The sequence below is a fragment of the Acomys russatus genome, chromosome 4 (assembly GCF_903995435.1).
Source record: "Acomys russatus chromosome 4, mAcoRus1.1, whole genome shotgun sequence".
Lineage (NCBI taxonomy): Eukaryota > Metazoa > Chordata > Mammalia > Rodentia > Muridae > Acomys > Acomys russatus.
Genome location: NC_067140.1, coordinates 63,389,708 through 63,403,989, shown reverse-complemented (window position 1 = coordinate 63,403,989; position 14,282 = coordinate 63,389,708). Strand labels below are relative to the sequence as shown.

At 50.9% G+C, this 14,282-nt stretch overlaps 1 protein-coding gene across 1 annotated transcript in view; it reads left to right on the top strand.

The window, feature by feature from the left end:
• LOC127188627 (glycerol-3-phosphate acyltransferase 2, mitochondrial-like) overlaps positions 1–7,701 on the top strand; it is a 9,110-nt gene extending 1,409 nt beyond the window's left edge. Inside the window, exons 2-6 of the mRNA XM_051145052.1 lie at positions 5,629–5,747; positions 5,994–6,107; positions 6,753–6,826; positions 7,189–7,293; positions 7,501–7,701. Of these exons, the coding sequence (XP_051001009.1) occupies positions 5,685–5,747; positions 5,994–6,107; positions 6,753–6,826; positions 7,189–7,293; positions 7,501–7,633 (489 nt within the window). The 5' untranslated portion in view covers positions 5,629–5,684 and the 3' untranslated portion in view covers positions 7,634–7,701. The remainder of the gene's footprint in view (positions 1–5,628; positions 5,748–5,993; positions 6,108–6,752; positions 6,827–7,188; positions 7,294–7,500) is intronic.
• The last annotated feature ends 6,581 nt before the right edge of the window (positions 7,702–14,282 follow it).

The following is a 14,282-nucleotide window of genomic DNA, read 5'->3' as shown; positions in this document are numbered from 1 at the left end:
AGATTAAAATGAACCCTGCTTGCTGAGAAAATAGTGCAAAGAAATCGTGCCAGCTTCCTTTGCAGTTCTGGTGTCTTGTTAGGCCTACCAGTTCTGTTTATGGGCCAACCCATTTGAACTGGACTTTTTGCTATGTACAAAAATCGAGATCTGAGAGGTCCCAGGGAGAATTTATAATAGCTTTTGATGAGAACACAGAATGCCCAACATCTGTTCTCAGCCTGCCCACCCCTTGCCTCTGGTTCTGAGGAGCTGGCCCTCAAAGGACACCACCATCCCCATTCCAAAGAGGCCCCTCCTGCCTCAGCCCTCCCAGTGAGGGGTCGATATCCAGGCCTGCATCAGCCCCAGATCACCTTTGTTCCAACTTTACCTAAGGGTCTAGTTGACTAGCCAAGACAACACCAGGACACATACCTCTCCTAGGACTGTAGGAGAGCTCCTCGCCTCCTGAGGGAAGGATGCTCAGGCCCGGGGAGGATAGAAGCCATGGGAGGCAGAGGAAGCAGCTGCATCTCCCAGGCCAGGGGTGGGGCCTCCTGAAGGCCCACGCTCTTCTTGCCCACTGGAAATGAAACAAAGAAATCCGTCTGTAGCCTTTGTTTCACTAGAAATAACTTGATGTTCTCCCAAGGCTGAAATAAGCCCAGAATCTCACACTACCCAAGAGTGTGCTGTCTGCAATGGACTTTGCACACATCTCAGGTCCCCAAGGTTTGGTTCTCAGGGTGGCACTACTGAGAGGTAGAGGGACTTTAAGAGGCAGGGCCTGGTGGGGAGGCCTTTGGGTCATTGGGGGTGTGCCCTTGAAAGGAGCTGGGGGTTCTGGACTCTTCCTCCTTCTCCTCTTGCCCATGAAAGGCAGTGGCTTGGGGTTCCTATCCTACAGACTTGGCTCCAGAGTCTTAAAGATGGAAAGTTTGTCCCTTTAGCAGCTGGAACTTTTACAACCAAGGCCCTAAAGACCCTCTCCCTCCTCTAATGTACCTCGAGGGGTCTGTTATGATGATGAGAAACTGGATAACGGGGCAGGGGGACAGGGTGGGGGCCACAGCATCACCTTGCACTCCTGGGATCCGTATGGAGGGGTTCTATTCTCTTTCTGGCCCTAGCGAGACACGGCAAAAAAGGTGTGTATCTAGAAAGAGGCAGTCTCTGCCAGCTGATGCCTGGCCCTGAGGCAGCTGTCCTGCAATCATGAGGGCCTGAGCAGGTTCACTCGGGAGGGCAGCATGGGACAGGGGACTGAACCACAGGCCGGGGCCATCCTACCTATGGGACTGCATGGCCTAGGAGACAGATCTCCTTTTACATTTAAGCACCTCTGAGTTCAGCTTTCTTGCAGCAGGAAGCATTGCATCAAGTCCCCCAATTTCTGTCTTGCCGAGTGCCTGCTCCAGTATACCGGCACAGACTAACACCCCCACTCTGCGGAAAAGCAATGCTCTCGTGCCTTTTTGCAACCCCACGGGAGCTCAGCCTCATGTGTGGCTGGCTGTTCATTACATAACCATTGCAGGCACAGAGAAGCCAAGGGCTGTGTTCAAAACCCTAGTTTGCAGGGGACTGGGGAAGGTGTTATGAAAACTGCCTAGAGCAGTTTTCAACTTTCCTAATGCTTTTAATACAGTTCCTCATGTTGTGGTGACCCCTGACTATAAAATTATTTTTGTTGATACTTCATAACTATAATTTTGCTACTGTTATGAATCATAATATAAATATGTGTGGAGTTTTTGTCTTTTTTGGTGGTCTTAGGTAACCCCTGTGAAAGAGCTATTCAACTCTCAGAGGGGTGGTGACCCACAGGTTGAGAAACATTGGCCTAAGGATATTTGGCCTGAAATTGTCATTCTCACACCCTCAGGGCTAATACTCCTTATTTGCCAATGCCCAGCTCGGCTTGCCTGGAGTTCCAACAACATAGGCAAGGGAGGAGGGAGGCGCGGTGTGGGGCTGGGCCACAGGGCTCTCATGGAGGGAGTAGGCTGTGCTGTCGCTAAGCTCACTTGCCCGCTGTGGGGGTGAAAGCAACAGCTGATTATAGATATTTGCTTCTGAGCAAGCGTTCTCTTTATAATGCCCCAGGGCCCAATGAGGTCCCTCCACAGAGTCATTGTGTTTAGAACACACTGCTTTGATCCAGGGTGTCTCTATGGGCAAAAACCAAACCAAAAAGAACCTGCAAGACCCAAGTGTTCAAACCCACCCACTCTGACAGCTTGTTGCTTTCTGGAAAAGGACTGGGGATCAGGAGAAGGCCCTGGAAGGAATCACTAGGGGCCTAAATGTCTCTGGACCCCAAGGCTACCTGCCACAACGCTAAGTGGAGGACCCTGAAAGTCCTGAGATTCCTCCTCTAGGCTGAGCAGACAAGGACTGTCTCTTTCGCCCAACCTCACGTTCCCACCCTGATCTCTCAACTCCGAGTGCCTCTCCCTGGGCTGAGTTCTCCAGCTGTGACCCACATAAAAAAGCCCAGCACAGTGACGTGTGCTCAGGATCCCAGTGAAGGAAAGCGGAAATAGGAGGGGCCTTGGGGCTCACTGGCAAGTCATCCTGGCCAACTTGGTAAGCTTGAGGCTAGAGATCCAGCCTCAAAGTACACAGTGAGCATCTCTAGAGGAGCAACATCTGAGGTAGACCTCTAGCTGCCATACTTACTAACACACATTCACACCTGTATCCATGCAGGCGCGCGCGCGCACACACACACACACACAAAAAAAACAGGTGTTGAGACAGGGCTTCACTACATTCTGGGTGACCTGGAACTTGCAATGTAGTTCAGGCTGGACTCGAACTCACCAAGATCCACCTGCCTCTGCCTCCCGAGGGCTGGGTTGAAAGGAGTAGACTATCTGCCGCTCCCCCCCCCCCCCCCCGTCCCTTTTTAAGACTCCCCCTCCAGCCTTTGAGTCCTCTGCATCCCACGCTTCGCATGGCCCTAAGCACCACCAGGAAGTCCTCTGCCCACATATTCTAACCACTTGTGGAGAGGGAGCCCCCCCCCTTCCCCTGTCCGTTCCCCCGCCCCAACCAGCAGGGATCACGTGTTACAGGTAGCCAGGCCAGCTGCGCTTGTCAGGCGTTAAAGGGGGATGGGGCTTCGGGCCCAGAGCGGGTCATGATTGGCTGGCATGCGCATGCGCAGAGCCGCTCTTCCTGCTCAGCTGGCTCAGTGACGAGGCTGTTTGGCGGGAGTTGGCGGCTGGTGTGAGGTGAGCTTCGTGGGACTCGTGTGTCTGGTTGGGCCGGCCCAGGTTGAGCCGGGCTGGGCTTTCGGTCAGGTAGAGACTGATGGGGAAGCCGGGCTGGTGGGCGGTCCAGTTGTTGGGCCTGTCACACAGACAAACCCACAAGGGCCCGCGCGCGCGCCCACGCAGCCTACCTGGTGGCCCCGGAGAGCTCCACTTTGCTCTTTGCTTGGCTTCTGGCACCCGAGACCCAGAGAACAGCATCCGAAGACAGATTTCCGGTGGCCCCCTCTGAGCTGGGCCCTGCCCTCCATCTTGGTTTTAGCGAGGGCCTTCCTTGCGGGATCCGGGATCCGTAGGCGTATTTGCCGGAGCTGAGCCTTTAAAGTTCTGTGAGGCTTAGTAGGACAGGAGCATTCTACAGCGTGGGGGGCGGGGTTGTAGTTTTAGCTTTTGGTCAAGAGCTACACAGGAGCCAGGCACCAAGTGTCACCCGTGTAGGGCGGGTGTGAGGACTCGGAGCGAGTGAAAGGGACAGTGGCTTCTGGGCTACCCCTCAACCCCAGCCGAGGCCCTGTTGGGTATTTGCTCAGAGATTTACAGCAGTAGCTGGAACCCCCTGCTCTTTATACAGCAGGCTCTCTGCCTTTAAATGCTGGCCTCAAGTCATAGCATTTAAGCACACCAACACCATATAGCCGGTGAGAAGATATAGGTGAACTATATTTGGCCCTTGGTCGTTGGGGAAGGGTGTTCATATTGCAGGCTGCCAGTGGCCCTCACTTAGGGAACTTGGGTGCCAGACACTTCTGTATTCCTGGTGCTTGAGAAACTGAGGAAGGGGGATGGAGAATTCAAACCCAGACTGGGCAACATAGCAAGACAGTCTTTAAAAAGAAAAAAATCCCAGTGCTCAAAAGGCAGAAGCAGGCAGATCTCTGTGAGTTCGAGGCCAGCCTGGTCTACAAAGCAAGTCCAGGACAACCAAGACTACAGAGAAACCCTGTCTTCAGACACCAAAAAGAAAAAATAATCCAAAAACTAAAGAAACAAGCAAACAACAACAACAAAAAAGAGTGGCCTGTGTCCCCAGACTGTCATAGATTGGATTGTGTGAGCTGGTAGTTGACTTAATTGGCTTGTGCGAACTACTGCTTGCCTTGTCTTCTGTTCTCTTAGAGCTAGCATTGTTCAGTGGGGTTAGAGTCTGAGGTTAGGAGCAGCCTAAGGAGTGTTGGCCATCTTCCTTCCAAAGAAGGCGTGGCTCCTTACGTTGCAGCCTTGATTTGGGGCCTCCCTGTGCTCAGGATCTGAATGGGGCTGTGAGAACAGTTTTCAAAAATAGGGAAGTTTTTGTTGTTGTTGTTTGTTTTTTCGTGACAGGGTCTCTCTGTGTAGTCTTGGCTGTCCTGAACTCACTTGTAGACCAGGCTGGCCTCGAACTCACAACAATCCACCTGCCTCTGCCTCCCGAGTGCTGGGATTAAAGGCGTGCACCACCATGCCCAGCTCAAGGGAATGTATTTAACATGAGATCTCCAGGGCCTGTGTGTACATGAGTCAGGACCTGGTTACTGCATGGCCTCATGGTGCTAAATAGCACCAAGGAGAGAGAGGAAACCGCCTTAGGAATCTTTGGAAACTAAGTCACAGGCGGCTGGCTCTCCTAGGCCCTCCCATGCCCCTGAACTGCTGGGTCTACACATGAATTATTTGTAGCTCTTAACCTCAGGTCAACTTTCGGATGATGTGGGGGAAGTGAAATGGGAACCTTGGGAGGCTGCACAAGGCTACGTTTCTGGCAGCCTTGGAACTCATGGGAAAAAAGAATCTAGATGTATCATGAACTAACAGCCCTGAAAGAAGTTGTAGTGTCAAGAATCAAGAGGGCACTCTCAGGCTGGCATGCAGTAGGTGCGATTAAGTTTAAAAAGAAAGAAAGAAAGCCATGGACACGGTGGGAGATGGCAGTCAGGGGACCCTCTTGGGCAGGAGTCCCTCTTCTGATGGATATGAGCTTCTGCAAAGAGCAGCTAACAGGAGTTGGTGGGTTTGTGGAGAGAGCAGCCTGTTCATTGTGCCCCCTTCTTGCTGGTCTAACTCAAGTCTAACCCAGTCTTTCCCTTTTTCACTGAGAGTCTTAAGTTGCCATTACAATCCCAGTTGCTGTTAGGAGACATTGGGGTGTGTAGATGGCAGATGGCCACTCCTCATGTTGCCCTGAGGGAGCCCCTGACTTAACAAGTACAACTAACTTCTGGAGAGACAGCACGTGTGAGGGACAGGAATTTGATCAGACTCGGCTGCCAGTTTCCTGGCAATTGTCCTCATTGCTGATGACCTGGCTGTTGTCTTTCTTGGGGTAGACTATGGGGTCACCCTACAAGCCTTTGGATTTTGGCTCAGATTCCATCCTTGTACGTTTTTCCAGGTCAGGTTTGTGTGGAGAGCGGCACAGAGCTTAGTTCCCAGATCTTACAGACCTTCATGGATACTGTGGTGAAATCCAATCCCCAAAGCCAGCAGAGGAGTAACCACAATGGTCAGGAGGTAGTGCGGGCATTCTCACACCCTTTGTCCCCCTTGTGCCCCTGCCGCCCTCCCTCTGACAAGGACCCTGAGTTCCATCACCTCTCCTATGGCTGTTTTGCAGACCAGCCTGTGGTCCTCAGGCTTTGGAGTTCTCACACTCTTTGTCCTCCCACTTACCCTCTGTGACCTTCACTCCCAATGTGCCCCTCCCTCCTTCTGACAAGGACCCCGAGTTCCATCACCTCTCCTATGGCCGTTTTACAGACCAGCATGTGGTCCTCGGGCTTTGGGATGAAGATGGAGGCCATCACTCCATTCCTGGGGAAATATCGGCCCTTTATGGGTCGCTGCTGCCAGACCTGTACCCCTAAGAGCTGGGTAAGTGATGGGTGGGATGGGCCCTCCCTTGCGAAGCTTACGCCAGCTTAGCTTTGGGAGTGAGGATCCTGGGAAGCGGTCTCCTTTATGTCTTCCCAAGCCTGATCTTTCACTGCGCCATGCGTTTGCCCTTTAGAGGAATGGATGCACAGGGGTCTGTTGTTGGGATGTGGTGGGGTAGGGTTGGGCAGGAGGCCTCAGGAGAGAGAGGCTATGCCTGTAAGGCTGGAATGTAACTAGATCTGCACTAGTTCTGCTCAGTTTGGGGACACTGTCCACTCAGACTCCTGTAGCACTCAGTGTCTCCTGCATGTCTTTATCATGGCTGGTGCCAGAGGACTCAGCATTCTAGTGGAGATTCAGGCTACATATCCTCTGCTCTTGGCGAGTTAAACCCCTACTCAGAGGGGCTTTATATGCTTAACTCTAAGAGGGCAACACTGAACAGGGACAGAGGTTTCATTTTAGGCATGGAGCCTTTTTCTTTCTGAGCCAACAATGGAATCTGGGATCAGACATCTTCTGGGAGATGTATTTTTCTTTTGGTGGACTCAAAGGGCCACCAGGCTGAGGCGAGATGGACAGGGTGTGGGCTTGGCTTGTAAAAGCTCCCCCAGGACATCCTGTCCTATCCCTCTTGGGCAGGAGTCCCTCTTCCACAGAAGCATAATGGACCTGGGATTCTGCAATGTGATCCTTGTGAAGGAGGAGAACACCAGGTAGTCGGAGCGGGGGGTGCAGATGGTGGGTTGCAAGGGCCCTGTGGTATCATTTTCTTCTTGAAACGGAAAAAGAAGGGCCCTGTCTTCTCCTGCCTAGCCACAGCAAACTGAGGCAAGCTTTTCTTTCCTGCAGTTCCATGTGCATGTATGGATTGCCCACAGGCCATTAAGCCACTGTGCCCCCTCAGTGGTGAGATAGGCAGTGGTCCACCTTCCCCCCCCCCCCCCCCCCCGCCTCCACTCTTTATTGCTCTAAGTTAGAGCTTGGCCCTGAGGCATGAGACTAGGGTGCAAACCCTTCCTGATGAATAGACCTTTGTAGACCCTGGGGAGCCCTCTCTGAACCATCTTCCCCTCAGGTTCCGAGGCTGGCTGGTTCGCAGGCTCTGCTATTTCCTGTGGTCCCTGGAACAGCACATCCCCACCAGCTCTGATATATCCCAGAAGATCATGGAAAACGCTGGGTGAGGAGGCAGATCAGAACCTGGCATTTGCAGGATACTTAAAAGGGCGACAAAAGCTCTAGATCAGGATGGCCAGGGCTGCCTGGGGCAAGGCTTTTGGAATGTTCTCTGTGCTTGAGCCTGTATCAGATTCCTGGCTCTGCACTGGGGAAGGGACTGGAGAGACTATTGGCATCTATCCCAACACTGTCCCTTGAACCCCAACAGGGTGCAGAACCTCCTCTCAGGGAGGATCCCAGGAGGGGCTGGAGAAGGCCAGACACCTGACCTAGTGAAGAAAGAAGTGCAGCGCATCCTGGGCCACATTCAGGCCACACCCTGCCCCTTCTTGCTCAGGTAACTATGGTAAGGGGCGTATGTCCTTAGGTTGAGGCCTCTGCCCCTTCTGGAGAGTGGATGTCAGCTGGGCTTGGGAAATCACCGCATATTCTTCCTGAGTAGCTAGGCGTTGTTTACCAGAGTGGGCTACAGCCACCTGAGCTCCTCCCTGGGTTTGTACAGTACATGTCTAGGATATGTGTGCATACTTAAAGAATATTAAAGTATCTCTGTGGACAGTGACACAGCTGCTCAGAGGAAGGAACAGGGCTGAGCCAGAATACTCTGGAGGGAAGAAAGCCAGCCCTGGAGGCACAGGAGTAAAAGTAGAGGAAACAGTCTTTTTAGAGGGAAAAGCCCGAGTCAGGGCCTCGAGCAGGACAGGGCCAGGATCACTGAGATAGTGACGTGGTTGGAAGCTGATGAGTGAAGCAGAGCGTATCTGGAGAAGAGTTTGATCTGAGCCGCCCCAAGGGCAGTAAAAAACAGTTGAAAAGGTCATGAGTAAAGTGCCAGCACGATGAGCTGGGGTTAGGAGCAGAGGCTAGCACATCTGCAAAGCTGTTTGTGCCATTGAGAGATGATTGACAGGTGTCAGAACGAGTAGATGGAGAGGTTACGGTGGTAATAATAATGGGGCGTAGTGTGGGTGTGCACCTGTGCAGGCACTTGATATGTTTCTCTACTGGCCTCCAACTTATATTTTGAAACAAGGTCTCTTCCTGAAACTCACAGTTTCAATGAGTCTGGCTGGCCAGTGAGATCCCAGGATCTACTGGCCTCCACCCCAGCAGCACAGGCACACTCACAACCATACCAGGCTTCCGTGTGGATGCTTGGGATTTGAACTCAGGTCTTCATGCTTACATGGCAAGCACTTTCCCCACTGAGTCATCTCCCCAGTGTGGTTTATATATTTTAAATGTTTAGCTTCATGTTATGTTAACTTACGCCAATAGAAAATACATTTTTTTTTTTTTTTTTTTTTAACCAACAGTTCACAGTCAGGATAGTAAACTGCCACAAATCAGTAATGTGAAAACACAATTTTTTAAATGGGTTAAAGTCTTGGCCAGGTCCTAGCCCCAGGAAAGTGCAAATTAAAGCCCACTGGATGGCTCTTGCTTTTAAAAATAAACAGAAAATAGCTTGCAACACCTGCTCACTCCTGGCGAGAATGTGGTGTTAGCACAGTTGCCTAGCCTTGAGGCCCACATCTGTAACCCTAGCACTGTGGAGCCTAATGCAGGACTGCCACAGTCAGAAGCCAGCGGAGATGCCGTAATGAGGCTCTATCTCAGAGAAACACAGCAGAGGGCTGGCTAGACGGCTCCATGGTTAAAAGCATGGGTTTCCAGGATCCATAGTGAGAGGCTCACAACTGCCTAGAACTCCAGTTCCTTGGTGGGGGTGGGGGGCATGCTCCTGACACCTCCGGCCTCCATAGGCACCTGCACTCACATACACCTAACCATACGTAGACTTGTACTTACACACTATGGCGGTTTGAATAAGAATGACCCCCATAGATCCATATATTTAAATGCTTAGGGAACGACACTATTTGAAAGGACTAGGAAGTGTAGCCTTGTTGGAGGAAGTGTGTCACTGGGAGTGGGCTTTGAGGCTTTTGTTTGGTTTTGGGGGGCTTTCTTTGGGGGGGAATTGGTTTTTCCGAGACAGGGTTTCTCTGTGTAGCCTTGGCTGTCCTGGACTCACTTTGTAGACCAGGCTGGCCTCGAATTCACAGTGATAGCCTGCCTCTGCCTCCTGAATGCTGGGATTAAAGGCATGCGCGCCACCACCGCCCAGCGGGCTTTGAGGTTTTAAGGGCCCAACCCAGGCCAGGTCGAACATGACATCCTCCTCAGTGAATATGACCTCTTTGGAAAGCCTGGTGAAGAAGTCCCCTCTGCACAGGAAGTCCAGGATCGGGAAGAGCTTGCCTTCAGTCTTGACGATGAAAAGGTGATTCACCTCTGCCAGGATATCTCTCTCCATCATGGATCTGACCTGGTCTCGCACTTTCAAGATGGCTTTCTTCAGGACCTTCATGGCGCAGAGCTGACTAGCATCCGATCCTGTGGCCTTCTTCCTCAAGAACACCTTTCCATATGACCCTTGTCCTAAAACCGTTAGCAGCTCGAACTGGGAAGGGGTCTGCCTTCCCAAAGCCTTCCTTCACATGGTTGCTAATGTCAATCTCCTTCACGAGGCCTTCTTCCTCCAGGCAGCGTAGACTGCAGCTCTTAGAGCATGACTTCTTGCGCAGGTACACGGAGAAGGACCTGCGCACCGTGAACTTCTTCATGCTCAGCTCCGTCAGCCAGCATCCAGCTGCCAGGAGCCTCAGGGCTGGTGGACTCACATCCCTGGCACACCTCAGACTGGGCAGCACGCAGGCGGGCACACAGGCCAGGGGGAGCCTGACTAGGTGGCCCTGGGCTTGGATGCGGGCTGCAAGCACAAAGGGAAGGCTTTGCTGACCACCTGCCCTGGCCCCAGGAGCACTCCTAAAAATAATTTTTTTAAAGGAGGGAAAGAAGCAAACAAATTTCCTAGCAACTCTTTAGATGGAACTTGTATGCCATCAATGTGGCATATATGCTGACTGAAAAGATGGTTGGCCATAACTCTTCAAGAAGCTCACACAATACCTGGCTATGTTTGTTCTTTCCCTAAATGAACCTGCTGAGCTTTCTCACTGGTCCTCCTTTCAGTTTTATAGGTAAGTACCAAAAAATGGAATTGCTGACTCATATTTTACTTCATTTTTGTTTCTATCTTAAATTTTATTTGTTGAAACAGGATCTTGTATAGCCCAGGCTGTCTCAGACTCACTGCGTAGCCCAGGAAGGACTTGGATTCCTGATCCTTTGCCTCCACCTCCCAAAGGTTGTGGTCACCGGTGCGCACCACCACTCCTGGCTCTACTTCTAATTTCTAAATAACCATCGACACCGTTTCCCACACTAGCAGTACTTTTTATTCATTATTCTTTAAAACTTTAATTTTAAAAGACTTTCTTTTGTTTTTAATGATGTCTCTGTCTCAGTCAGTGTTCTGTTGCTGTGGAGAGACACCATGACCATGGCAACTCTTACAAAGAAAGCATTTAACTGGGTCTAGCGTACAGCCTTAGAGGTTTAGCCCATTATCATCATGGCAGGAAGTATGGCAGCGTGCAGAAAGACACAGTGCCAGAGATACAGATGACACATCTGGATCCATACGCATCAAGAAGAGCATGAGACACTGGGCCTGTACCTCAAGGAGATCAAGCCACCCTTCAAATCCGCAGTGGGCAGGCCTGAAGACACCTTCCACTTTGACCCCAAGTTTACTGTAAGGACACCCTTAGACTCCCCTGGTGTCCTCCCCAAGTGCAAACGCCCATCACCTGTTCAGGGACTCAGCTTTGTGGCCTCCAGCCTGGTCCAGGAGCCTTCACAGCATGACATGCCCAAGGTCCCCATTCATCCCATTGTGCAGCAGTCACACGGGAATAATATCCACATCACTGATGGCTATGAGATCAAGGAGGGCATCAAGGTGGTCTCCTACTCAATGTGCAAGCGTGCGTACACAAAGCCACCGAGGCCAGGTATACTGTGACGATCATTGACAAGGGCAAAAGGGACCCCTCAGAAGAAATCAAGATCCTCCTGCTGTATGACCAGCACCCCAACATCATCACCCTGAAAGATGTCTAAGATGATGGCAAATATTGCCCTACACCCCCCATATTCCCCCCTGTGCCCTCCATACTCCCCCTACATCTCCCATACTCCCCCCTAACCCCCAAAGACACAAGATATTGGACATACTACCTCAAAATTAAGTAAGGAACAGTATCACTAAACACTGGCAAGGAAAAGGAGCAATTCAAACTCTCACCCCGCCCCCAGGAAGTGTTAACTTGGAAAATAATTTTGGAAAACCATAAATATCTAGTAAAGTTAAACACCCGCCTATTTTATGACTGAGTAAATTTATCTTTGTATTTACCCGAAAGAGTTAAGTACGGCCGGGTGTGGTGGTGCACACCTTTAATCCAGGGCAGCCAAGGCTGCACAGAGAAACCTTGTCTTAAAAAACCAATAATAATAATAATAATAATAATAATAGTAATAGTAATAATATAATAGTAATAAAAATAATCTAATAGTAATAATAATAATAAATATCATGGACTCAAAGTAACTTAGGAAGAATTTACTTTGCCTTAAGGCTCCAGAAGGCTAGGTGTCTGCAGTGGTGAAGAAGGCATGGTGGAAGAGCAGGAGGAAGAAAGAGCAAACTAAGAGTGAAGCTATACACTCTCGAAGCCCAGCCTCATGGGTATACTTCCTCCAGCAAGGCCCCACACCCTAAAAGTTCCATGACCCCACCAAAGAACATCACCAACTGGTGACCACAAATTCAAACCCATGAGCCCATGGGGGACATTTCTCAGTCAATCCACTGCAGTGGGGTATTGACCGAGATAAGGAATTAGGGACTTTCTGGGTAAGGATCCACTTATCTAAGGGGACCCTGGCTTTGGGTAGTGACCACACAAGTGATGGATGTGAGCCTGTGTAAGCCTCTGTGATTACTTGAGTGGTCCCTGAGGTAGAAGTGCAGGGTAGAAAAGGGCTTGAGGGGGTTTAGTCAGGTGAGGGTATGTGTTCAAACTAGCATATTCATCCAGCAGCACCCTCCACATAACAGAGTTGGCTGGTCAGTCTGAACCCCAAGAATAGGGACAGCATGGGGCTCAGGCAAGAAGGAGCAACTTCCTCAGCACCGCCCTGACCCAGATGGGAGACCCCGGCCCAGAGCTCACTCCCAGTAGCAGGCCATTCTCAGAACATCCTTTCCTGAGAAGTGACTCCGATGGTTATGATTTCAATCTGAAGTGTCCTCCATGGGCTTTTGCTGTAAGCACTCAGTCCCCAGCTTGTGGTTCTCTTCCAAAGGCTGTGAGGTCCTTAGCAAGTAGATCCTAGCTAGCAGTAGTCATATGCCCCTGTTTTCACTTTATCACGCCTTGAATAAAAATAACTTTTTCACCGGATGTGGTGGTGCGTGCCTTTAATCCCAGCACTTGGGAGGCAGAGGCAGGTGGATCACTGTGAGTTCGAGGCCAGCCTGGTCTACAAAGTTAGTCCAGGACAGCCAAGGCTACACAGAGAAACCCTGTCTCAAAAAATGACCAAAAAAGGGGGAAGGGGAAGGAAGGAAGGAGAAAAATACAAAATGTGCATCCAACCAAGTCGCCATAACATATGCTACTCTGTTCTACCATCCCCACCATGAGAGACTAAGCCCCAGAAACCATGTCAATATAAACTTTGCTCCCTTAAGTTACTTCTGCCAAAAACGCAGCCACTGCTGTGTGAGAGTCACTAATACAAGGATGCTGTGTCTTTTCAAAGTCCAAGTGGGACCCAGAAAGGCAGAAGAAGGTCCCTCTGAGACCACATGGGTGGGTAAGGCCAGCCTTCTTAAAGGACATAGGCAAGAAGCAAGCTGGGTGCTCAGCACAGCAGCTGGCTTGCCCAGTTGCAAGTCCTGCGGTGTCACAACCAGCAGCAGCAAGTGCAGGGGCATGGAGAGAACTTGAGTTCTGATATGTGTACCCCTGTCACCTGAGATACAGGAGTTCCTAGAAAAGCCTGGGGGAATTGGAGAACTACCGTATTTTTCTGCCTTTAAGACACAACTGACCATAAGATGCATCCAGTTTTTAGAGCAGTAAAACAAGAAAAACAGTAAAAACAGCAATTGGACCATAAGGCGTACCCTAATTCCCCCTCCCCCGCAACACTTTTGGGGGGAAAACAGTGTGTCTTATAGTCTGAAAAATACAGTATATGCTTTCGTCAGAGTGTACAGAAAGGCATACAAAGACAAGAGGTCATGGCTAGTCAGAGCAGACCAGCCCTCAGCTCTCTGACCTCCCAGCTTGGCCATTGACCCCATCAGCTCCCATACCTGCAGCCTCTAGAGAGTGACAGGAGTCGCTGCTGAGGCCATCATCACTCCAGGCCCTGAGAAGGCTTGACAGCCAGGTAGTAGCCCCACCCCGCCCCAAGATCCCATTAACCCAAGTTTGTTCTCAGTAGTGAGGAGATGGGGGAGGAGGGCAGAGAGTAGAAGGACCAGGAATCTGTGGTCCTTTCCCGGTGTCCCTGGCTTGGAAGAGGCTTCTGTCCATGAATCTTGGCTGTTAAAAATAACTGGCCCCTTCATCATCTGACAGTGACAGCAGCACTCTGGGACAATGTGTTCCTCAGCCCTGTCTGCTCTCTAGGGACTGTGTAACAGGCAAGAAGAGCTAGGGACACTCTTAGCAGCAAGGCAGGCTCCACCAGGCTTCCCAGCCACACCTCCATCTTCCTTCCTGCCCTTCCTGGGTGCTGCAGTGGCAGGAGCCCTGGGGTCCTGGGCCTACCAGGAGACAGTGCTGCTGTGGGGTCCGAAGGCCTTTCCTAGTGACTTGAAACCCTAAAAGAAGACACGTGGCCTCCTCTTCCTCCTCCTCATGGTCTTCAAACTGGCCTGACCTGGAACCACATGGCCTTTACAGAGGATCTCTCGGATTAAGCACTGCAGATTAAGAGGCAGAGAGGGGCTGGTTCCAAATCCAGGCACAGTGCTGATTCCACTGTGGTCTTAAGGAAACA